Source organism: Protopterus annectens, chromosome 1.part2 (genome assembly GCF_019279795.1).
Source record: "Protopterus annectens isolate FY-2018-M chromosome 1.part2, PAN1.0, whole genome shotgun sequence".
In the NCBI taxonomy this organism is placed as follows: Eukaryota; Metazoa; Chordata; order Ceratodontiformes; family Protopteridae; genus Protopterus; species Protopterus annectens.
This window is the reverse complement of record NC_056727.1, coordinates 831,135,588-831,162,295: the sequence shown is the minus strand read 5'-3', so window position 1 is coordinate 831,162,295 and position 26,708 is coordinate 831,135,588. Positions and strand designations below refer to the sequence as shown.

Below are 26,708 nucleotides of genomic sequence, written 5' to 3'. Positions count from 1 at the left end.
TGGATGAGTATTGGGTCTGGTGCAGCAGAGTCCAAGACATGGACCAAGGAAGCAGCAATGACAGGGCCTTGAGGACCTACCCACTTCACCCTAGATGCCGAGGGAGAAGGGGAAGACACCAGTTTTGATTTAAGCCTTCAAGAACTTCCTCATAACACAATCTAGCTCTACATCTAAAGCACTACAGAAAGATATGAAATACTGTAAAAGCAAACTGAAAGTGGCCTGGAAGGTATCGTCAAGATGTCATCACTGACTTTTCTTTTTCTCAAGTCAACTTGATCTTTATTGCTCTTTTCTCAGGGTTTAGATTTATCATCTTACATTTTGGGCTTATCTGCTTTGGGATCAGGTGGTAGAAACCCATTGATAACTAATTTGCACCTATATGAAAGAGCTCTCTGGCTTAAGGCAAATATTACACTCAACAGATAAATGATCTACTGACAAACAGTTGGCGCAGTCAGTATGGCTATCTTGTGGAGGCATTTTGTGGCCACATTTGTGGCACTTCTTTAAAGCTCTTTTCCTTTACTTTCCCTTTATCTTCCAATGTAATTGGCACAATAAAACAAAGAACAAAACCAGCTATCCTGCAAAGGGAAAATACACCCAAACACTAGCTCAGATAATAAACACTACTGTAACAGGCCAAACAAAGACGTTGTGCAGGACACTAAACAAGCTAAGCCAAACCTAGAGGAAGCCGTACTAAAGTCATAAAAAAGTTACCTGAAAAAAGTAATCAGAGATTAAAGGATCACTTATTTGTTGCAAATAAATGGACCACATACAGACACTGATGCAGCAATCAAGATAAGGGAAAGACAATCTAGAGAGCACAGGTGCATTGTGGGAGGGAAAAGTTAGAGGAGCTCAAGGCTGGAGCTCTAGGTTTACCAGCTCAGATCAGATAAGCAACCCAAAGACCCATCAGTCAGATCAGAAGGACAGATGGAATCGGTAGGATCTAATGATCATTAAATACTTTGCTTTATTTTACATGGACTCGCTCACTCACTTCGACCTGCTTTAATAGTAAACAAGGGTGCGTCATCTCTTTTCTATTTTTGCTTCTGTCTTCCTGGTGTGTATTGAAATGGATCCAACCAGTAAAAATGGGCACAGCATTTTAAAAAAGGGCACTATAAAGGAGCTGTGGAAAACGATCAGCAACTTCTACTACTCAAACCAACATATAGGCAACAAAGATTCCTACTACATTTTTAACAAACTGGTACACCATGTGACTGCCCTTCAAAATAGGCTCTCCAGTAATGCTCCCAGGCATGTTTTTGACATGGTGACCATCACAACTTCCCTTCCATCAAGTGGTCCCCCAAAATATTTCTGCATCTTCAGTGCAAAATTTGGTATATTTCCCTTGTATGTCACCAGGCCAAATCCTTCAGTCTATCCACCTCCATTTCCCAATTCACTACTGTCACCACACCCTTCAAGTAGGGTTAAGCCTTGGGCTAGCAACCTGAGACCGTAAAATCTGTAACTGCTACAGAAACAATGAGCACTGAAAGTTGCTTGTTGTCCGACGTACCACATGGTGCATAAACGGGAAAGAGAGAGAGACCGTCGCCACACATATACACTGACTGCAACATTCTGAATATCATCAACAAAAGCAAACAACTCTGTTATTGCTACAGGTATCAATGGATTCCTTTACAAGTACCTAAAAGTTAAGAAATGCTTACGCTATGCCCCATTTATGCCATTTGGCTACCTGCAGAGTTTGTACCACCTGGGGCCATACTTTTACATTTTGAAGAACTCGGCTATGCTTTAACACAGAAGCATCTAAAGTGTACTGGGATTGCGTCCAGGACTCCAACTACAAGCTAACCTGTACATTACATTTTCCTCGTGTCTAGCTATAGGCTGCATAACAGCACTTCTTACTTTTATTGATTTTCAACCATATGTGGGTGTGATAATGAACATATTAATTGTCTCAACTTCTATGGGTTCAATTCTGTTTCTGACTTATAAATCTATGACACTTCAGTGTTTTTCTGTATTTGCTTGTGCCCTATTTAACTGGTTTATTTTACTATGACAGAACACTCTGTGGCCAACTGTTTCATATTACATATAATATTAATTTTTGTTAGCTTCCAGATATATACCATGCTGAGTAGTGCCAATGAAAACTAACTTTAAATGTATTTGATACCCAAACTGCAACAGCTGGTGAGAAAGTACAGTTGTATTCACTTATAAATGTAGTTGTTAGAATGTATTCACTGTTGCAGTCCTGACTTGTGGGATTTCCCGCCATGGAAGCCCTTGGCAGGTCTAACTACCAGTCTAAGACTTTTTCTTCTTCCTAAAACTGGCGGATACCTTAACCTGACATCAGTACTCTGAGGTATAAGTGGTCTCTGATGACGTCATGACCTCAGTTATTTTCTTGCCCTTAAAAGTTAGGAACCCCCCAACAGGAGTAGAAGGTCAGATGCCTGGAGAAGGGACCCTTAGGCCGGCAAAAGTCAAGAGGAGGTGTCCTAGGTAAATAGGAAATAGAAAAAGCCCACCCTGTAGACTGGGGGGGGGGAGAAGGGAGAGAAAAAGGACTGTAACAGTGAATACACTTGAACATCTACATTTATGGTCAAGTGTACATAACTGCACTATGTTCTTCTTGTTTCACTGTTGCAGTCCTGATTCGTGGGATGATTTCCAAAGCTAAATAGAGGGGAGGATAGTAAATTAAGGAGAATAGAGAATATTTTGTCAGGTAACAGAGGCAAACCCTGCCCTGGGCTTGGAGAAAGCTGACAGTGGTAGTGCATGGTGAAAGTGTGCACTGAAGACCAATTGGCAGTCTCCAGTAGTCCTTGGTAGGTATGTCTTTCAGGAAGACAGTAGAAGACCTAGTTGCCTAGTGGAATGGGCTGTTACAGCCCAGGTGCGTTTCTTCCATGATGACTTTAACAAAAAGTGATATAGTGAGAGATCTATTTCGAAATGGTCTGCTTGCAGACAGGTTTTCCTTTAGTGCTGCTAGCAAAGGTTACAAACAGCTGGTCAAATTTCCTGATGGCTTTGTTCTGTCCAGATAGTAATGTAGCAGTCTACAGATGTCTGAGAAAAGCAGAATTCTCTCTCCCTGTTTTGTGGGATTGGAGTGAAGATAGGCAGATGTATTGGTTGATTTAAAAGCGGTGTCAGTCACCACCTTGGGCATAAAAGAAGGATTAGTCTTGAAAGAGAGAGACTCTGTCAGGATGGAAGATGAGAAAGGGTTCCACTACAGTGAGAGCCAAGAGTTCTGAAACTCTCCTAGCTGAAGTGATAGCTAGTAAGAAGGCAGTCTTCCATGTCAGGAATATTAAGTCTGAAGGAGAGGCTGGTTCAAAAGGAGGAAGTGTAAGCCTTTCTAGGACAAAGGTTAGGATGCAGGGTGGTGTACGAGGTCTCCTGAGAGGTCTGATGAGAATGACCCCTCTACAGAACTGTTTGGCCAGCGGATGATACAAGATAGGGGTGTGGGCAGGAAAGTTGGTTGAGATAGCTGAAGCTTGACTTTTTACCTATGAGTAAGAAAGGCCTTGGTCAAAGAGATTTGCCAGATAGGAGATGACGACAGGGATCCTGGCCTTGATGAAGTCTTGACTAAGCTGTTCACACCAAACTGAAAAACTGTTCCATTTTCCTGAATATGATTTTCTGGTGCTAGGTCTTCTGGCTTTCCTTAGGGTGCTCTGCACCTGCTTATATTTAGGGGGAGATCCCCGCCATCAGGGTTAAGGTATCCTCCAAGCTGATAGATTGAGGGTTTGCAGGTTGGGCTGTATGGTATGTCCCTTGTTCTCAGTTAGAAGGTCTAGACTCTGTGGTAATATCCAAGGATTTTTCTGGTCAGGCTAAGAAGGTACTGGTGTTGCCTTGACCAATCTGGAGCTGTAATTATGACCCCTTGGGCGCTCTTCTCTGATTTTTTGGAGAACCCTGGGAAGTAGGGGCATTGGTGAGAAGGCATAAATGAACAGGCCTGTCCATCCGAATGAGTAAGCATCTGTTTTCCAGGCTGAGAGAGTCTTGTTTCTAGAACAGAACCTTTTCAATTGTGTTTTTTTCCCTGGTGGTGAAGAGGTCTATTTGTAGGGGCCACCATTTCTTGGCTATGCTGAGAGTGCTCTCCCGATACAACTGCCACTCATGGGGGTCTACAGGCTTCTGCTGAGTTGGTCTGCCATTTGGTTGTGCATACCCGGGAGGCACTGAGCCAACAGGTGCACTGCTATGGAGCGAGCTGTGTTCTCCACTCCCATTGCTAGGTGGCAGACATGGTAAGAATGTGTTTCCTCTTGTTTTTGTACCACACGACTGTGGTACTGTCTGTATCCATGACTAGTACACCCAGGGTTTGAATTTCTCTCTGAATGCTAGTAAAGTCCTTTTTGCTGCCACTAGTTTCTTTAGGTTAATGTGTTTGTCTTTAATCCTGCGTTCGCACGTCCATTGGGTCTGTAACTGGTTGAATAGTGATCCTCAAGCTGTCTCTGAGGTTTCCATGGTGAAGTTTGTTGCAAAGCTGAATGGTAGGCCTGGGTTTAGAGTACAGGCCTTGGCCCACCATGCAAATTCACCTTTGAGGCCATGTATCAGCCTTATCTTAGTAAACAGTGGTTGTGCATGCTGATTCCACACCTTTTTGATGTACTATTTTATTTCCTTCATGTATAGCCTGGCCAGGGGAATCATGAGAATTAAAGAGGCCATGTTATCCAGTGCCCGGAGAAACACTCTAGTTATAAGAATATTGCTGTCTATATTTTTTTTAATTTATTGGTCAGGAAGGATACCTTGTCTGGAGATGAGAAGGCCTTTTGAAAGGTAGAGACCAGTATGGCCCCCCAAGAACAGTTTTCTGGATGTGAGCAGAGTCTGCGATTCTTGCTGATTTATGGTGAAGTCCAGAAAAGTAACATGACCTGGTGAACATCAAGTCTGTGCTGAGTACTGCCAGGCCTGTAGACCAGATGAGGCAATTGTCCACATAGGGGTAAATTTGTACCCCTTGTTTTCTGTAGTAGGCAATGAGTGGAATTAAGAGTTCTGTGGATACCCTGGGCGCATTACCCAAGTCAAAGAGGCAGAGCACAAAACTGAAAATGTTTGAACTTGCCCTGATGTTCAAGAATCCTCAGGTTGATTCTTCTATGGGAATATGCAAGTATACATGCTGTAGATCTAGTTCCCATGAAAGCCTTTGAGGAAAACATGGGCAAGAGGTCAGCATCTCGAATTTGGGAACCTCCAAGAATAAGATGAGGGCAGAATATAACAGAATAGGTCCTCTTTTCTTGGGACCAGGGACAGTCTTGAGTAAAAGGCCCTTCCTATTTGAGGGACTGCTTCCAGTGAGCCCTGTACATAGGGTTTCTATAAGTGAAAGAGCCTCTGCTTTTTGGATGGTGGCATATCTGGGAAGCCTGAAAGTTTTAAGGATGTATGAATTTGAGCCGATATCCTCTAGAAACGATATTTAATAGCCAAAGGTCTAAATAAATAAAAGGCCAATTTTTTCCTGAATAGTGCCAGTCTTCCTCCAAGTCTGAGAACAGGTGAGGAGGGTGGAGAGGGGGTGTGGCCATGTAAAAAGTCACGACTGCTTCCTACCAGGGACCTGTGGAGTGGAAATCCCTGGTCATGAAGAAGTAGAGTGCCCTTACCTTAGTCGCTGGTGCTGACTCTGGTCCCCTTCCTTGTGGGCCTCTTTCTGACCTGCTATGGGTTGGGAAGGGAAGGACAAGTGTTTAGTGGGACAGTTTCTACTGAAATAGTGGGGCTGTACCTGCAAAAATTCTTTGTCTGCACTGACTTAGCTTTCTCCGCCATTCTTTTTGAAAACCGCTTTTACTTTAGGGCCGAAGTGGAACTCTTTATCCAAGTGAGCATCCAAAAGATTGGATTTAACATGCTCCAGAAGGGCTTGTTCCCTTAACCATGCGTGCCTCCCTAATGACAGATCCAGTAGCTACACCCGTGCTGGCAGCCTCCAAAGCATCAAATCCACAATGTAAGGAATGTTTGGTTACTTCTGAAGTGGAGTTGCAAATTCCAGTAATTCTTTAGACAAGCTCTTATTTTTAATGGTCAAAAGCTTTTGTCTTATCTTTTCCAGTTGAGTTTAATGGTATTTCATTATGTGGAACTGGCGGTTTAATGTCCTCATATAGTGGCAGAAGTGTATACCTTTTACAAAATCTATCAAGGGCTCTGCCTTCTTTATCACTGGGTAGGGGTTTTCTGGATGTGCTGGCTCTAGCACCTTTGGATCCAGGAACAAACACCTCTGGGTCAGCTGAAGTGTCTTTAAAAAGGTGCTTATACGAATCCATAACAATGTAGAATCTGTCAGATTAAATGGGGACAGAAGGAAGGGAATTTGGCTTCAAAGAGGATTCCTGGAAAACATCATCAACCACTTCCAAAACTGGAGGGAGGAACAGCAAAGGGATTATGTTCCGGGAGGCTGAGAAATTCCCTGACTCTTTTCTTAGATTGTGGGTAGTCCTGCTCTTCCCACTGAAAATGATCCCCCAAGGTATGCAAAGTTTCCCCAAAGGGCAGATCCTCAGGAGGGGAGGCAGAAGGCAAAGTTTCCTCCGAATCAGACTCCTCAAAGGATGCCAAAGAGGGATCATCTTCAAAAACTGAATCCTCTTGGTCAGAGTCCTTCACTGACTCAAAAGGAATAGTAAGAACCTCTGGGATTGGATCATTTTTCCTTTTTTCTGAGGGGGGGGGGGGGTTCAGGGGGAGGATATCTGCCCCTAACCACAGAAATACGATCCTCTGCTAATCTAACCAAATCCTGCTGACAGGCCTGAGACTAGGAGTTGGTAGGCCAGGAATGGAAAGAAAATGGCCTCCTGGGAGCAGTCCTTTGTTTAGGTCTGGGGATGTTAGAAGCACAAATGCCCATATACCTCAGAACTATAGTAGTAGTGCTCTGGTCGCCAGAAGCAGAGGCCTGTAAAGCAGTGTTGGACCCAAGTGACGAACGTAAATCCAAAACTTGTGCTGATGTCAAGGGGCCTGACAGCATATTGGACTCCGAATGGGTCTCAATAGAGGCCTTCTCCACCACCTTGGTCACAGGAGGGGGCTGCGAAAGGACCTCACCAAGTTCTATGATAACCAGCCTTGGATGGCTAGTAGATGCTGAACAGACATCTTCAGAAAGCCTGAGTTTGGCCCATCTGCGTTTAGGAAGATTGACGTTGGGACAACTAATGGACACCATTCCACTTACAGAACTTGAGTACTTGTTAACGAACTTAGCTAAAATGTCTGCCCTACGCCAAATAGTTCTAGAATTGAATAGAGTGCAGAAACAATAATTAAAAACGTCATGGTCTGGACCCAAACAGTTAACACAGAAGTGGTGGAAGTCTCTGTGTGGGATTTGTTTACCACAGTGAAGACAACTGTTAACTTTCCCTGACATTAGTTAGCAAGAAAGACAGTTTCCCAATGGGGTACTTAGCTTTGTGAAGTTTCTCTTTGGTGCGGACTGACTGGCACGTACTGGATGTCTACTTCGGGCTCAGATGGCAATAAAGAACGGAGGTCATGATGTCGGCGGACTCCACTTATACCCCAGTGTACTGACATTAAGTTAAGGTGTCTGCCAGTGGTAGGAGGAGGGAAAATTCTTACTCTGGTAGTCGGGCCGGCCAAAGGCTTCCACAACAAGAAATCCCACAAGTCAGGACTGCAACAGTGAAACACGAAGAACATCCTAGTGTTTTATGGTCAATCTGGGCTCGCTTCTCTGCTAGGTATTTGTTCAGTCTTTGAATGCTGCGTAATAATAATTTCTAAGCTTCTACTCTACTTACAATTTACCCAACCCCTTTCAGCCCTGCTTGCAATCTCTTCAAATTCTGTCCCACCTTGCTCAGCTTTCACTACTAGTACCTGCCTGTTATACTGTACCAATGTTACCCGCCCCACAGCCCAACCCTGTGCATGCCTTTCTATTCTACCTCCCTACTATTACTACCTCTAATGATACAGTAACATACCCTCCCCCTATGTGTTACTACCACTCCATCTCATTCATTAACTCATTCTGCAAGTATCTCTAATCACCATCCTTGCAGTCTTGTGACTCACATCAAGGGTGACATCTTTGTGAGGTTACAGTTAACAATTTCACTTAACCAATCATTCCACAGTATCTTCTTTTACAGACAGTTCTCCCAATCAGATGCTTATTTTAAACATTTTGCCCCATTTTTCACACTTAGGAAAGTATATACTTAAAAAAAAAAAAAAAAAAAAGGTATTGAGTATCTGGGCTATAAGTGACTTGCCCCACAATTTCGTAAGACATATGATACTTCAGCAATTCATAAATAAATTTACCTGTAGCTCATTTTCTGACTTGTGGAAGACATCCACAATAACATCCATCCCACAAACAAAGCAAAGTTTTGCTTTTTTTTCCTCTCTTCCCTTTAATTTCTCTTTTGTCACATCTGTGAAATCCTTGACAGAGCATGTCCAGCTCAAAGACCTTAATCTGACATCCTAAATTATCAGCAGCATGGTTTCAGAAATGGTTATAGAACCTTAGCTGCCATCACTTTGCCTCACAAACCATGCCCTCACTAACACGGATCAAGGAAAAAGCATAGGTACCATCTTTATTGATCTTAGTAAGGCTTCTGATCCAAAAGAACAGCAGCTACTTTTATAGCAGCTTACAAAGTATATGCACCTTAAATCATTATCCAGTTTTTTTAATCAGTCTCACCTAAGGTCAGACCTGGAGATTTCTCCTTTTGCCTTCAGATCATCGATCTTGGTGCTGTTAAAGGCTCTGCCATCACTCTTATATTTTTTTCTGATTTTATTAACTCTTTCAGAATCTCACTTCCAGATCCACCTAACTTTTGCTGCACCAACAAAATTATTTGGTCATTGGATTCATCACCCTTTTACACAAGCTGAACACTACAAGTAGAATCCATTTTTTGGTTCAGTTCTCTAGGACTGAACTTGCATGCAGAAAAAAAAAGAGGCTATTTATGATACTTTGTACAAATATCTTTCTCCAGCCAGTAAGGGATGTCTTAAAAAATATGTTCAACAATTCAAATAACCTTTGCTTTTCATCTTTAATCTATATCTAATAAACTTATGCTAATCCAATGTGCCATAAACTTTACAACTTAACATATTGGCCTAAAGTCATTATTAGAGTAAGTGCTCCAATGCCAATCCTAGACTGTGGATTCCTTTTATTCACTGCAATGTTATTCATTAGCTGTAATACACTTCAGGTTCTTCACAACAATATCTCGACTCAAACATCACAGCACTGCATCTTCTAAAGCTAAATACTTAACTGGTCACACCTACAGCCAGTCTAGTTTCTGCTTTATTAGTATACAGAGTTCTCTACTTTAATCACTGTCCAGCACTAAGCTGTTCGTGTGTGCCCAAAAAAAAAAAAAAAAAAAAAGTCACAGCAGTTTTCCTAGTTGAAAGGAGAAAACTGCTCTTGAGGTAAACCAGGTACTTAACTGTCCAGAGACTCTTTGTTGGTACAGTTGCAGTGACAACACAAAATGCAGTCTATCCTAAGATAAATCCTCAGACAAGCGTCAGTGCTTTCCTTTCTTATGAGTTATTAATGCAACAGTAGGTTAGTTCGTTGTTCTCCACTACATGCTTGTAATTCAAAAAAATACACTTGCATGTTTGTGATTCAAAAAAATAAACAAACATCATTGTGGTTTCCTAGATCAAAGGAGAGACAACTGCTCTTGGGGGGAATGGGTGCCTAACTATCTAGAGATTTCTTGATGCTATAGTGGCAGTGACAACTAAGCAGAATCGGGGGGGTCTGGGTTCAAACTCCAGACAAACGTTAGCATTTTCCTTTCTTACTGAGTTCGTAAAAACAAACTATTTATTCATCGACTGTCCAACCTTTCCACTCTTTTCCTATTAAATTACTCTTCGTACAATATTTTACAAAAGCGTTCTCTCACTGGGGACTCAAGATTTTAATCAACAGGTCCTTGTTATTATTATTTCAAGTCTAACCTTTTTATTTACCTTTTCATAACATTCGTTTGTACTTTATGCATAAACCAATAGCAGTTAAACAGTGTATGAATTTTAGCTCTGTGAAATAGTATTTTTGTATTAATTAAATACGTCTGATAATTTCACGAACCTCACTGCAATTTATATTCCACTTAAACCCATCTATATCTTAGGTTCATAGGTTAGTACTAGGCTATCTGCCCGAAGGCATTTTATAAGCCTAGCCGGAATGTGTTGGCTTTCGCCGCCCCCTTAGATTAGTTCCCTGTGCCTCTGTCCAGGAGAGCCACTGAAGTTATCTCTGGGATAAACTTTCTATTTCCCATCCACTCGGCAAGGTTTCTCTTGAAGAGGGATAGCGAGGAGCTCTGCCTATTGTAGATTGGAATCTTGTTCCAGAGCATGCAAAGTCTTTGGGACAGGAATCTATCCCTCCAGCACATCCTATTTATTGTTGTAGTGAGGTTTAGATCCCTAGAGCGTGTGGCTCGATGGGATATGGTTTTCTTTAGGTGGAGCATGTCCATCAATTCTGGGTTGGACATGGCCTTGTATATCAGACAGAGATCACCTCTGAGTAGGCGCTATACAACAGAGTACAGCTGGAGTTTCTTCAGTCGAGCTGCATAGGGCATCTGTTTGAGGCCAGTGATCCTCTTGGTGAGGTACTTCAGTGGTCTTTCCAGCTGTTGCAGGTGTCTTGTAAGGTACATCCCAAATGGGGCGTTGTACTCTATGATGGGTCTAATGAGTGATGCGTAGAGCGGCACAATGACCTCTTTTGATCTGGATGCAAACCCTTTTATGATTAGGTGGGCCACAAAGAAGGATTTTCTAACCACTTTGGCAACATGATTATCAAAGGAGAGGTTACTATCTACTTGGGTCCCCAGATCCCTTATTACATCTTCCGTATTTAGGGGGCTACCACCTATGTGGTAGTTTGTGGGTACTTTGTTTTTTTTTACAAAGGAGATGACTATGCATTTTTTGGCATTTAGCTTGAGGCCATGGCACATCCAGATCAAATCTGTATCTGTCTCAGTGAGACCCTTTTGGAGGATGTCTGTGTCAGCCTGAGAGTCAATTATAGCCCCTAATTTACAGTCATCTGTGAACTTGGTCATCCATAGCCCTCCTGTGCTTGCCTGTACCTCTGAGAAGTATATGCCGAACAGGAGGAGTCCTAGGACTGAGCCCTTGGGAACAGCACTTGTAACCGGTTTAGAGTCAGACCTAGCTCCCGCAACTCTTACCATGAGGGTTCTATCCGTGAGTCAGTTGGCAACCCATCTCGTGGCGTAGGGGTTTATGTTCAGGCTGGTGAGCTTGTCTAGAATACCTGAATGGGGAATGGTGCTGAAGGCCTTTGCGAGGTCTAGGTAGGCTGTGTGGACCACCTTTCCCTCCTCTATAGCCTTGGTAAAGGTCTCAAAAAAGTCCATCAGGTTTAGGAGGCATGATCTGCCCTTAACAAAGCTGAACTGGATAGGGTCCAGTGTTTGGAGGTTCCCAATACCTCTGTTAATGAGATCCATGATGATGCACTCCATAGCCTTGCAAACCAAGCTAGTCAGGCTTATAGGGCAATAGTTCCCAGGGTCTGTTGTGGCTCCACCTTTGTGGAGCAGAATAACCGTTGCTGTGCACCACTCTATGGACACGTAGCCTGTGGAGAGGCTGAGTTTGAACAGTGTGTTTAGGTGAGGGGTTAGTTCATCTTTGAGCTCATGTAGGATGCAGCCAGGGACACCGTCCGGTCCCATTGATGCTGTGTTTTTGGCTTTGGAGAGGGCTGTTTTAACCGGAGTGTCTGTGATTTCAGGGGCACTACATTCTTCTGGTATGGTTATGAGCCCTTTTGGGGGTGAGAGGGGGGGTGAAGTTTGCACTGAACCTGTCTGCCAGGATGTTGGCGATATCGGTCGGTTCAGTGTATTTTGTGCCATTCTGCACCAACTCCGAGCAGATCTGAGAATTGCCACTTAGATTCTTGACATAGCTAAAGAATGCCTTGTGGTTATCTTTGGAGTCCTTGGTAATTTTTCTTTCGAAGCTAGCCTTGGATGATTTTATGAGGGATCGTAGTTTCTTGCTGATACTGATCAGGGATGTCTTCCCTTCTTGGGATTTTACTCTTCTGTACTAGTTTTCTCCTTCTATTGTATAGCTTATTTATGGCAGGGGTCCACCAGACTGGTTTCCTTTTCTTGGAGGAGTGAGTCTTGGTTTTGCTTGGGATAGCACGATCCATGCATTCTTGTAGATGCCCGTAGTGTGCAATAGTAAAGGATTTTGCAGCTTGGACAGGGTTATCCTTTACCATGGGGGCTTTGAAACTTTCCACCTCGGTCTTAAGTAACGTGAAGTTTACTTTTGAAAAGTTTTTCACAGTGGTTTCTTTGACCAGGGGTGGGGGCAGAATGTGGACATCCAGAGTGATTAGTTTATGGTCAGATCTAACCGGGGGGTTGACCTCCGTTGTGGAACACCGGTCGCCCATGTTGGTGATGACCAGGTCCAAAATGTTGTCACCTCTGGTGGGGGTGTTGACCAATTGATCCAGGGCATTTGAGTTTACAAACTCTAGGAAATGTTGGGCAAGGGAGTTAGTACTTGAGTAGTTCTCACAGTTAATGTTTGGGTAACTGAAATCACCCAATATCAGGGTGTTTGGTAGGACCTTTATGTTTCCCAGTGTTTCCAGAAATGCGGAATGGGAGTCCTGGGTCATGGTGGGTGATCTGTAGCAAGCTACAATTTGGATTGCAGTTTTGCCTGTTGTTAGTTGCACGTGAATGACTTCTGAAGCATCATGCTGTGCCATTAACCTGGAGGTGTGGGTATCCTTGATGACTATGGATACACCCCCCACCTTTTGTATTTCGGTCCTGGTTTTGTGGCCGAAATGTATGGTATGATTTGTAGCCTGGTAGTTCTGGGATGCTCTCTAAAGCCTTAAATCATGTTTCTGTTACTGCACATATATCGATTTTCTCCATACTGAGGAGTGCCTCAAGTGCGTGCATTTTGAGGTTTAGACTTCTGGCACTGAGTAGCATTACCCTCAGTTTTTTGTAACTTGTGCCGTTTACAGTGGTGGCTTTGTCTTTTGAGCCTTGCCTAAAAAAAGGCACTATGAGGGTGGCAAGAGCCTTGGCCAGTATTCGAAATTCTAAGGGTGATAGGTGCAAGCCGTCAATAGCGAAGCAGTGTGGCTTGTTGTGCATGTCATCCCAGGATGACAGACACTGGATACCATTTGAATGACACCAGAAGCTTAGCCAATTGTTGAAATTGATAAATTTTTTCTTTATACCGTGGTATCATTCTTGGTGAGGGCAGGATGCTGTTCAGGGGTCAGGGTCATACCGGCCTGGGCTACGTGATCAGAGAGCTCCTCCATGTCTCTTTTCATGTAGTCCAGGGAGGTACAGCTCAGGTCATTCACACCAACATGGACAATGACAGAGTCATATTTGTACTTTTTCTGGAGTGACCTGAGTGCTTATGTTATGTGGCGGATCCTGGCACCCGACAGGCAGCTAACAGTAGCCTTCTCCTTGTTCAGCCTAGTGAGTGGGACGTCAGTGTGCCTTGTCATAGAGTCACCTATTACTAGTGTGTTGGGTATGTTATTTTGCCTTAACGGCTATGACTGCATGGCACACTGGCTTTGTAAAGTATGTGTTTCATGGTTTGTGTTGGGGGGTGGAGGTTGCTTGGATGTCTGCTTTGGAGGTCTCTGTTCCTTTTGCTGATTTTTATTTAGAGCCTCCGAGTTATGTTTTTGTGCAATTATGTGTGTTTTTTGCTGGTACTGGTTTCATAGGTCTATGTGAAACTGGTGATGTGATGCAAGTAATTCCCTTCTCCTCTTGACTGCCTAGTCCAGTCTTGGGTTGAGAGAGCTTAGCCACCAGTATGGCTGTGTAATTGCACCTCTCGCATGTATTAGTGTTTGGTGGTAGGAGGAGAGGGTTGTCTGTGTACATGAGGCAGTTTTAACATTACCTCAAAATGCCCAGATTCACCAGTTGGACCGGAGAGTACACCTGAAACTCCCCTTTGGACATGCCTGGACAGGTACAGTGAATTGTTTTACTGATTGGCTCCTAAGGTCGAATAGAGAGCATTGTCCTTCTCTACAGTATAGGGGAGTCTAGTGCTAAGGTTTATTAGTGCTAGCTATGAGTTTTGAGCAAGTGCCGGGCTGAGAAGTGAATGGTTTGAGTGCTTAAGTTGAAAGTTTGTCTAGTTCCAAGGGAAAAATTGAAGAGTACACTTTGTGGAGCCGGGAATAGTTATACCCTAGCTAACTGGCGTTGCCTGGCGCACAAAACCGCTCTAATGTGTGTTTTATAGCAGGGAAATGAAAAAGATGGAAATTAGCCAAAATGGCCAATAAACTACTAATTTCTGGGCTAAAACCACACCTCCAGGGACAGATTGGCTGCTCAAAGATCCCCTCTCTCACAGGTGAACAGAGAAACTTCTTTCTAAGGTATGGGCAAACACAGAAACTTGGAACACAGCCCTGGAGTCAGCACTGACCTGAAAACTGGACTATACTAGCTTAGAAAGGCAAGAAAACAAGTATATATATATATATATATATATATATATATATATATATATATATATATATATATATATATATTTTTTTTTCTTTTTCAGAAAATAAAGCAGATACAATAAAAAAACAGACTTTAAATCCACAGAAATGGCTATCACTCTTGAGTGTGTAGTCTACAACAGTTAAACAGGTAATTTAAACACAAAAATGACTTTGTTTAAGTGCAGGCAGTAAAATAAGTACAATATGTAGCTAAAACAAGCTTTTTAAATCACAGAGACTCTAAAAAATCTGTGTTTTAGGTGGAATTAGCTAAAGGCAGCAAGAAAATGCAGAAAAATGATACTTAATCACTCCAAAGTCTCACTTTTGTCTCTCTGCTGCTTTACAACTCTGCAGGGCACCAGGCAGAAGCTTGCTGAGCTGTACACAAGCACAAAAAAACTTGCAAATGCAGGTTTTACAGCAGGGAAATGAAAGAGATAGAAATTAGCCCAAAATGGCCAATAAACTACTAATTTCCGGGTTGAAACCACTCCTCCAGGAACAGATAGGCTGCTCAAATCTCCCCTATCTCAAAGGTGAACAGAGAAACTTCCTTCTATCCAATTAAAGTATCTGTAATCATGACTCATCTAATATGTTGTAATTTTGAACTTGTGTACCGTTTTTATGTGGTTACTTCTGCATCATTCTACATGTTTATGCAATTGCAACTGGAAACTGGTCCTTGCTTCCAGTATACATACTTTACAATAAAACTAAACACGAAAAACACATCTTACAGGAAATATTCCAGCTACAGCACCCAAAAGCAGTAATGCATGATGGTGAGTCTGAGGCATGTTGGAGGTACGGACACACTGAACAATCAACTCCACATTGAATTTGTCTTCCTCTAGGATATCTGCAAAAAACATAATTATAATAAAACCATCAACCTATTTTCTTTTGTTACACCTTTACTAAATTATCACTTAAGACAGAAGCACACATAGACACAAATACATTTACAGAAAACAGACCATATTAACATTTTTTTTATTTACATGCATTATACATCGCATGCTTTCTTACTTTATAATAACAACTGTCATTCAGTCCAACAGTACATTAATTGCTCAATTCCTGCCCTCCCTTAAACCTCATTCCTCCTCCTGGACATTATTTTGCATGTATTGTTTCCACAAATTCCACTTACTTCTATGTAATTCACTGGTTCCCTTTTCTAAACATCCATCTTATATCTCTATTACAATACACAATACTTCAAATACAGTTGGTTTAGATTTTGATTTCCATTTTCTAGTAATTGCTTTTTTGACAACCAATAGAATTAAACTCATTAAGGCCTTATTATGCCTAGACAATTCAGATCCTGTGTCCCAGCTCAGAAGAAACATTTCCTTAGTTATAGCCATTTGCTCACCTAATATTTCTGAGAAGAATATTCTGTATGGAATTTTTAAAATCTGCAAACTCATTACACTCTCAAAAACATGTTCCCAGTTACCTCTTTCTTCCCTATCACACTTCCGACATTTGACATCTACTTGAAGAAAAATTCTTTGAAGTCTGCTTGAGTTATACAAATACCTATGCAAAAACACTGTGCAAAAATCCTAACCTTCTGTGCTTTGCTGCATACATGGGGACTATACCTATGTCCTTCTATTGTTCCCTTATAAATTATTTTTTCCAGTTTCTCCCCAGTGTTTTCTAACTTCCTTTGATTGAGTCAGTTATTATGCAATATTTTAGATGCCTTACCACTTTATCCCAGTTTTAGCAGCAGCTTTGGTTCTAGATTCAACTAAAACTTCTACTGAACAGATCTTTCACTTAGGACTCCCCATCCCTTTCTCATTATCTATACCCGGATATCAATCGCTGGTAGGGAAGTCCGTCTCTAACCCGCAGTACAAACCTCTTCGCCTCATCCCACTCTTATTATCTTTTCCCTCTGTAGTTATTTGGTCCCAGTACCTTGGTTCCTTTGCCAGTTACCTCTAGTAAATTCCAGCATCCTCTTCCCTACTTTCTATAGCCCTACTTGCAGTCATCTCTATTGGTAAAATCTCCTTTCTTCATTCTTGCGCCGGCTTACTTCTTTGAATACTGTCTGCAATTTAATGAATATAATATATGGTAGGATTGTTATTCTTCTTCTTAAGGATATGCATCCAAAATCCCACTCTATCCTTATTTCTTGAACCCCTCCCCCACCACTTCATTCATCAATCACCCCTTTCCACTTTGAATAACAACTTTCTGCTTGTGTTATGCATATGATCCTTAACTTCATAGCTCTAAAATATTCCTTCAAATTGTGTAATCCTGGTTCTATTGGGACGGTCAACTTATACCTCTTAACTCTTGCCCTCTTCCCCTCCAAGATAAATTCCTTCAACTCGATTAATTTTCCACAACTTCTCCAGTTGATAAAACTATGCTTGCCTTGTTTGCCTTGTATATAAAACTGAAGGGACTAAAAACATTTTCTTGCCTGCTTGGATCTTACTATCCATATTCATACACAAGAACTTCCAGTTTCTCAGTTTTTGAACTACCTTTATTTTAGTCTCTTCTCACATATCTTTAGCTGCCATAACAGAAGCTTTTTAAATATGCACACCGAAATGCTTAATCTTATGTCCCCATAATATGAGTACTGCTGAACCAATTTGTGGGCATACACAATTTAGGGCCATAGTCTTTGTTTATTTTCATTAATTTTATATCCCTCCAAAACTTGAAACTGTCTCAAAATGTTCCATAACACCAAGATGTCCTTTTTCTGAATTTATCAAGTGCAAACTAATATGTAGAAATAAAGCTAACTATTCTTGATTACCATACCAATAATATCCTTGAATTTTTGAACCCCTTATTTTCTCTGCCAATGAGTCTAAATATAAACTAAATTTAAAGCAAATAACAAAAGAGAAGGACACTCCTGCCTGGTTCCTCTGTTTAAACAACTTATCAGATAGGAACCCTCCCACTTTAATTCTTACCTCCAATCCCTCATATATCCTTCTAATTAATCTAATTATTGCATTAGGGAATGCAAATGCTTACGGTGCTCTATTTAAAATATCAGCTTACTCTGTCAAATGCCTTCTCTGCATCAAGACCCACCAACAGTGTCTTTTTCCTTACATGCTTTTTCCCTCTGGATCACTGTTCTATTAATGTTGTTAAATGTTTGCCTCCCCTCTATGAAACTACACTGATCCATATCTATTACCTTTGGCAACACCTCTGCCATTCTTTTAGCTAGTATAGACAAACTCTTTATGATCATGGCTGAAAATTGAAATGGGTCTACATGAATATAGCTTTAATGAGTACCATCTGCTCCTGGAGATTTCCCTGACTATACATCACTATTTTTATCTCATCTCCCCCCATCTTAAGTATTAGCTGTTGAGCCTCATCCTCCTTTAACGTTAGCATAATTTAAGTCTTCTATAAATATCTGTGTGTATGTTCTTTATACAAATTTTCAAAAAAATTCCAAAACATCTCAGATACCCCTACAGGACATCTAATCTTTTTTTTCCTGTCATAGGCTCTCTCAGTTTGGCCATAACCCTTTCTACTTCCTGTTGCCTGAGTCATCGTGATAAAAGTCTCTGTGCGCTGGAGTTATCAAAAACTAGTCTCAACACCAATCTTTCAAAATTCATGCAGATTTAACAAATACCCCCTTATTTTTTTTTTAGCACTCTACAATTGCTCCTCTTCTTGTTCTCTGCGATTTCACTTTTTCTGTAATAATTTAACATTTGTCAGTAATAATTGCTATTACTTCTTAACTAGTTGTTAATCACATCTTTCTCTTACTTCTACCCTATTTTTAACCTTCACTTTCCTTTTATCGTACTCACTTAGCTATGCTTTCTGAAGAAGTTTCTATCTTCTGTAATAACCCTCAAATAATTTCCATCCACCCTAAGGAATAGTACAGTTTTGTACCTACCATAAATGTAGATGTTCGAGGATCTACATTGCTGCAGTCATAACCTGTGGGTAGTCCGCTGTCCTCGATCGGCCCGAATACCAAAGAGCTGGGCTGGCGTCGGTCATAGTCGCCTAGAGCTGACGTCAGTACGTCGTAGTACATAAGCGCAAGACCGACGCCATATCCTCAGTCTTTCTTGCCCCAGATGTCAGAAGGCCTAAGAATGAAAGAAGGCCAGAGCCAAAATAGTAAACGCCCAACAACCACCAGTGTGGAAATAAAGATAAGCCTAAAAAAACACAGCAACCACAAACTATAGAGGGGAAGGAGGGAGGGATAATTGGACTGCAGCAACGTAGATCCTCGAACATCTACATTTATGGTAGGTACAAAACTGTACTATGTTCTTCGTCTCACATTGCTGCAGTCATAACCTGTGGGTAGAATCCCAAAGCAAAGGAAAAGGGAGGCTGGCAAACTAAATAGCATTAGGAGCTGCTAACATGCCCTGTAAGACTGCAGTGGCAAACCCAGCCCTGGACTTGGAATAAAGAGGGAGATGGTAATGCTTAGTAAAAGTGTGTACTGAACTCCAAGTAGCTGCCTCCAAAATATCCTTAGTAGCTACACCTCAAAAAGCAGTAGATGTGGCAGTAGCCCTAGTAGAATGCGCTCTGATCCCAGCCGGAACATTCTTCCCATGATGAGAATAACAAAAAGCAATACAGTGACCAATCCACTTTGAAATAGTCTGCTTTGAAACAGCTTTCCCTTGTGAACCCAAAGCAAAAGAAACAAATAAATGTTGAGTCTGTCTGAACTCCTTAGTTCTGCTCAAATAATAACGTAACTGCCTGTGGATATCCAAAGAATGCAAGACTTTTTCCCCCTCATTTTGGGGATCAGCATAAAAAGTAGGCAAATGAATAGACTGGTTCAAGGCCACATTAGAAATCACTTTAGGCATAAAAGTAGGGTTAGTTCGCAAAGAAACTCTATCCTTATGAAATATCAGAAAGTGTTCAACTGCCATGAGTGCCTGCAATTCAGATACCCTCCTAGCAGAAGTAATGGCCAACAAAAAAGCAGACTTCCAAGACAAAAACTTCAACTCAGACGTAGCTGCAGGTTCAAAAGGAGGTAAAGTAAGCTTCTCCAACACAAAATTGAGATCCCAGGAAGGAGTAGGAGCTCTACGTGGGGTCTTATATTCTTTGCCCCTCTAAGAAATTGTTTGAACAAAGGGTGAGAAAATAAAGGAGGGTCACAATCATAGTGAGCAGAAATGGCTGCAGCATGAACCTTCACAGAAGAGAATGACAAACCCTTGTCCAGTAATTCAGTAAGATACTGTAGTGCAAAACTCATATTAGGCACTGAAACATCAAAGCCCTTTGCTGTGCTCCAAAGAAAAAATCTCTTCCATTTATCAGCATAAACTTTTCTAGTACTAGGCCGCCTGGCTTCCAAAATGACATCTAAAACCTGTTGTGGAAGCTGAGACCCCACCGGCTCCATCACAGAATACTCCAGGCTGTTAGATGCAGGGACTGCACCCGAACATTGAGAAAATGATTGTTTGACTGGGATAACAAATGAGGAACCTGTGGCAGAAGCCAAGGAGGCTCCTGAATTAAACTCCTCAGCAGAGGATACCAATGCTGACGTGGCCAATCTGGCGCTATTAGAATCATGCAAGGCTTGTCCCGCCTGACTTTCAAGGGTACCTTGGGAAGAAGAGGCAGAGGAGGAAAAGCATAAACGTGAAGGTTGTTCCAACTGAAAGATAGAGCATCCACTTTCCAAGCATTTGGGTGGAACATCTTTGTGCAAAATTTTGGCAGTTGAAAATTCCGTGGAGAAGCGAACAGATCTATGTCTGGAGTTCCCCAAGCCACGGTCAATTGTTTGAATACCTGAGGATCCAGTTTCCACTCGTGGGGATCCACAATTTGCCTGCTCAATACATCTGCTAGGGAGTTCTGTGCTCCTGGCAGAAACCGTGCTTGAAGATTGAATTGCAAACTCAGAGCAGTCTCCCACAAAATCATTGCCTGTCTGCAAAGAGGGTAGGAATGGGTTCCCCCCTGCTTGTTGATGTACCACATGACTGTTGTGTTGTCTGTTTGAATCAACACCTGTCCCGGCTGAAGTAGGTCCTTGAAGGCCGTCAAAGCAAATTGGACTGCTAACATCTCCTTCATGTTGATATGCAAATGTAGTAGTTTGGGAGGCCACATGTCTTGTATCCATTTCCCATTGAAGTGTGCTCCCCAAGCCAAGTCCGAGGCATCCGTCGTTAGGATCTGACTCGCCTCTGGTCGGGTCACAGAGTCCCTTGTTTAGGTGACATTCCTGAGCCCACCATAAGAATTCCTTCTGGATGCAAGGTATAATCCGAATGACAGTGTCCAAACCGTGGCAGTGTTGAGTCCACACACTTTTGAGATACCATTGTAGCTTCCTCATATGCAGTTTGGCATTGGGAAGTACTAGAATGCAAGATGCCATGAACCCCAAGGCTTGAAGGACTGTCCTTGCAGTCAGCCTGGACATTACCGATAACTGCTGGAAGTATAGATGAAGAGTTCTTTGCTTGTCCGGGGTCAGAAATGCCATCTGAGAAGCTGTATTCAGTCTCACACCCAGAAAGCACATGTCCTGAGAGGGCACTAGACTGGACTTTATTTCGTTCACAGAATACCCTAGGCACCTTAAAACTGCCATTACATACTGGAGGTGTTGTAGCAACTTGTCTTTGTTTTGAGCAAGAATCAGGCAATCGTCCAGATAAGGATAAATTTGCATTCCTCTTTGTCTGAAAAAAGCAATTACAGGAGCCAGAACTTTTGCGAATACTCTGGGCGCAGTAGATAAACCAAAGGGCAATGCAGAGAACTGATAATGAGAAGTACCAGCCCGAAATCTCAGGAATCTCCTGCAGCTGGGCCTGATAGGGATGTGAAGATAGGCCTCTTTGAGATCCAGGGTTACCATCCAGTGATCTTCGCCCAGCATAGGCAGAAGTTGTTGTAATGTTAACATCTTGAACTTTGGAATGTCTAGGTAGGTACTGAGAATGGACAAATCCAGAATTGGCCTCCAAGTGTTTCCTTTCTTTGGCACTAGGAATAGACGGGAATAAAAACCTAGGCCTACTTCTGACGGAGGGACCACCTGAATTGCCCCCATCTGTAAAAGTAAAGAAATTTGCTCCTGAGCCTCCACCCTTTGCTGGGGAGGCACATCCGGCATGCCTTTGAAAGGAGGAAAAGTGTGAAAATAAAACTTGTACCCGTGATTTATTATATCCAACACCCATTTGTCCTGGGTGACCAAATGCCAGTTTTGTTTGAAAAGTCCCAACTTTCCTCCTAGAGGAGCTGCCAGTAGAGAAGGGTCTGGCAGCGGAAGATACAGGTCATTGGGTCTGTTTACGAAAAGGCTGACCCCTGCCCTCACCAGTAGACTGTGCAGGAGAACTCCAAGTCCTAGGTCTGAAAGAACCCTGAGCGTGAGCTCTGCCTCTACCACGCCTAGACCTGCCATTAGACTGATAAACCGAAGAAGGAAAAGACCATCCTCTAGCAGGCCAATTCCTACTAAACTTAGGGGGCTGCACCTGCATAAAATCTTTGACCGTCTGCATAGACTTAGCCTTATCTTCCATCTTTTTCAAAACTGATTCCACAGAAGGACCAAAAAGTACTTCAGATTGAAGAGGAGCATCCAAAATCCGAGCCTTAACATGCTCTGATAAATTTTGATCCTTAAGCCAGGCATGTCTACGAATAACTGAACCTGTAGCAGCCACCCTGGATGCAGCCTGAAGAGCATCGAAACCACACTGCAAAGAATGATTGCCAACTTGATCTGATGCATGAACCAACTCCTGGAGCTCCTTACACTCTATACCCTCAGATAAAGCATCCACCATAGATTTCAATTGACCTAACAAAAAAATCTGATACTTCAGCATATGAAATTGGCAATTCAAAGCCCTCATAGCTAACTAGAGGAGGTGTACACTTTTTTCCCCCATCTATCTAAAGCTCTAGAATCTTTATCCAAAGGAACTGGATTCTTAGCCACAGAAGCCCCAATACCCTTCGGACCTTGAGTAATAGTTTCCGAGATCAGCCCTAGGACTCTTGTACAAATACTTATGAGCTTCTGGAACTCTATAATATCTGTCTGGCTTAACAGGGGCAGGAGGTAAAGAATCAGGATTAAGGGAAGATTCTGAAAAAACATCCTGAACAACTTCTAAGACAGGAGGAATAGCCAAGGGCCTATGCTGTGGCAGAAACAAAAATTCCCTGAGCCGTTTCCGAGAATCCGAAAAATCCTGACCTTCCCACTTGAAATGCTCCCTCATGGAATGTAAAGTCTCAGAAAAAGAAAAATCCTCTGGAGGAGAAGCAGAAGGACAGGAATCCTCTGCATCCGAATCTAAATAAGAAGGGAATTCCTGAATTTCTTCAGCTGAGAAATCAGAGTAGTCTGAGGAATGATCCATCCCCTCTAAATCTGCCTCCACCCTAGGCCTCTTCTCTGGGGGGGGGCATAGAACCCCTGATCAAAGTAATCAAGTCCTCAGCCATTTTTAACATATGCTTTTTAGGAACAGGGGCTGGAGAGCTAGAACTATGACCAGGGCCAACAGGACAAGGTTTGGCCTTAGCATGTGCTTTAGCCACTGAAGTAGAAGGCCTAATAACCTTCTGTAAAGATGGAACTACAGACACCTGAGAAGCACCTTCAGCCGGGCCTAACTCCTGAGAGGCCAACTCCTGTAAAAGTAAAGGTTCCCCATGGGATTCAGCCGAACCCTCGGCAGGATCCACAGATTCCACCGGAGGCTCCGTAGAACCGGCGTCCGCAACGGACGACTCATCCGGTTTAGACTTCAAAGATCTATCTTTACGCTTTTTAGCGGTAGCGGGCATCGGAGGATCCGACGGCATGTTATAGTTACACCTTTTACCAAAAACAAGCCTGGCACAGTCTAATCTCCGTTTAATGGTGCGCTTGTTAAATCTAGCACAAAAGCGACACCCGACCACGTCGTGCTCAGGCCCTAAGCAAGGAATACAGAAAGAATGAAAATCCTTATGAGGTAGTTTCCCACAAGAAATGCAGTTATTAACTTTTTCTGACATCCGGATAACTGAGGCAAGAAAAGACAAAGATTTCCCCAACGGGGTACTTAGCCCAACTTGGTCTTCGGTCTGAAACTCGATAAATGAAAATTTCAGAACGCCGAACAGCACTTGCAAACGCTGCTTCTGCTTCGGACCACGCGTCAAGAAAGACTGAGGATATGGCGTTGGTCATGCGCTTATGTACTACGACGTACTGACGTCAGCTCTAGGCGACTATCACCGACGCCAGCCCAGCTCTTTGGTATTAGGGCCGATCGAGGACAGCAGACTACCCACAGGTTATGACTGCAGCAATGTGAGACGAAGAACATCCTAATTTTGAGGTAATCAGAATCTAAACAGAAAGACACACACACTCACTTAACCTCGTTGTGTCTCTTCTATTGCAGCTTTCTTAAGGAAAAGTCTTCCAGAAGATGGGGACTAGTGAAACTAGTATACATAAAATGATGAAAAGCCCCAAACGGTTTATTTTAACAGCTCAAGTGCTTGCACATCTGATATTATAGTCACTACAATTTACTAAAATTTGATAGGGACAACCTTTCTCTGACCATTTCTGACTCTGAATGCCAGAGGCAACACCTTGGAGAATTTCAAGCTGATTGCTAAACAGAATGCTTTTTTCTTTGGGTGTGTTTGAGGAGGTCTTGTCTTCCATGCCAGATGTTTGGGGATGAGCTGCCCATCTTAACAGTTGGTACATAGACTCTCTCTCTTGCCCCCCCCCCCTTTTTTTTAATATTTTGAATAAATGAATACTAGTATTACGGTCTTCCTTTCTCATTTTTTGCTTTAAACCTCCTGACCAAAGAGTAAGGGCTAGATAATGAACTGTTAAAATCTCCTGTTGCAGTCACTGTGGGAAACCAGGGACCCCTGATCAAGCACATACTCTGAAGGCAATGCACAAGTCAGTCAACCTGTACATCTGCAGCATGACCGTTTCCAGGATGACAGTGTTGTTTGGTATAAGACACGAGAGTATCTGCAACAGCCTAAGCTGTGCATTCTTGCCCTCTGCAGTGTCTGTGGTAATTGTCATAACCTACAACAGGTGGGAGGGGTACCTGGCAAAGTGATCCAACAAACTAGAGATTCAAATCTACAATGTAGACAGCACTTTCTTCCCTATGTGATACAAATTCTTACACACACTGTTAGAAGGCATAATCAAGTAATTTACTGCATTCCCTTTGTCCTTCTAAAGGCTGCCACAAGCATTGTGAAAGTAACCAAAGAATGCATAATTTCTTAGGCTCAGATTGTTGCTAAACAAACTTTAAAGGTTGAAGAACTATCCTAACATGATTTTTGTTGTGCCCAGTAAACAAATCTTTTCCATTTACTTGAATAGAGTTTTCGTGTTGAAGGTTTAAGGGAAGATAATAGTATGTGTTGGACAGAGGAAGAGAGCATCGATTGTCTGGCTATTAACGGAATTGGAGAAGCCTCAGCAGCGTGAGGTTTGATATGTCATGATGGATCATGCTCATCAGGTGACACAGAAGGTCTGGTGTTGGATTCAGAATCCAAGGTTGGTGAAGTGAGGCCAAAGGAAGGGAATACAAATCGGTCGAGGCCAGTAAGGTGCAATGAGGATGACTTTGCTCTTCAACCCGATAGCTTTCTGCAGAAATTTTGGAATTAATGTGACTGGTGGATAGGCATAAAGTAGACCGTAGGGCCAATTGTGAAGTAGTGCATCCCTCGGTGATTCCCCCTGTGGGGTGAATAGGGCAAAATAGCTGCTGCATTTGTTGTTTAAGGGAGAAGCAAAAAGATTGCATCAAGGCTGGCCTCATTGATGAACCATCATTTAAGTCACAACCACTTGTGAGGTAGAAGAATGCACCTAATAAGTTTGTCTATCACACTGGACTTACCTGGAACATGCACTGCTGTGACAAAGCGGTTGGATGAGATCGCCCATTGCCACACCCTGAGTGCTTCTCAACACAAGGGGTAAAATCTGGTCCCTCCTTGTTTGTTGATCTACCAAACTACTGACATTGTCCATTTGAATTGCAATCATCCCTGAAGGGAGAGCATCCTGGAAGGCCTGCAATGCTAAAAGCACCACCCTCATCTCTAGGACACTGATATGGAATTTGGCCTCTTCAGGGGGCCAAGTGCTTTGGATTGTTTTCTGCAGAAAACGTCCCACCCCCACCCTAACAGGAAAGTGTCCGTGGTCACTATGGCCTTGGGGTGAGGGCAATGAACGGATGGCCTTGCAGAACCTGATCTGATTGAATCCATCACCTGAGATCCCTTTTGCATGCCTGAGTGATCTGTATTTGGATTGACATGGATTGGTTAAGTGTCAACCATTGAGTTGCTAACATCCATTGGAGAATCCTCATACAAAATCTGGCTAAAGGTACTAGTGCTGTTGCCGCTGAGATTGATCCTAGAGCTGGAAGGACCAAGTGAGATGAAATCTTGGTACTGCAGGTTATTTTTCTGACCTGTGATCATACAGTCTTGATGGAGGCAGTGAAGCTCTCATTGACTTTGGTTTGAGAACTGCTCCTATGAACTGCAAATTTTGAGTTGGTTCCAGTTGAGACCTGTCGTAGTTTATGGTTATTCCCAGATAAGAACAAATCTGGAGAATCTAACTTCTTGCCCTTATCAACTGATGCCTGGTCGGGGCGGTAATGAGCCAGTCATCTAGATATGGAAACACCTGGATTTTCTGCAGTCTCAAGTGAGATGTTACTGCTGCCATGCATTTGGTGAACACCCTGGTAGTGCCTGGCTCCCAGCCAGAAGTGTAAGTACTTTCTAGATCGTCTGTTCAACTTTATGTGATAGTACACATCCTGAAAGTCTATTGAGAATATCCTGTCTTCCTTGCCAAGAAAAGCGAGAATGGACTGAACTGTGACCATCCAAAACTTGA

The 26,708-nt window shown here is 42.5% G+C and overlaps 1 protein-coding gene across 2 annotated transcripts in view; it reads right to left on the bottom strand.

The window, feature by feature from the left end:
- Positions 1-26,708, bottom strand: part of HEATR1 (HEAT repeat containing 1) — a 1,780,420-nt gene that overhangs the window by 585,302 nt on the left and 1,168,410 nt on the right. For both annotated transcript variants that reach the window (XM_044059100.1, XM_044059109.1), the window contains exon 28: positions 15,454-15,575. In XM_044059100.1, the coding sequence (XP_043915035.1) occupies positions 15,454-15,575 (122 nt within the window). The remainder of the gene's footprint in view (positions 1-15,453; positions 15,576-26,708) is intronic.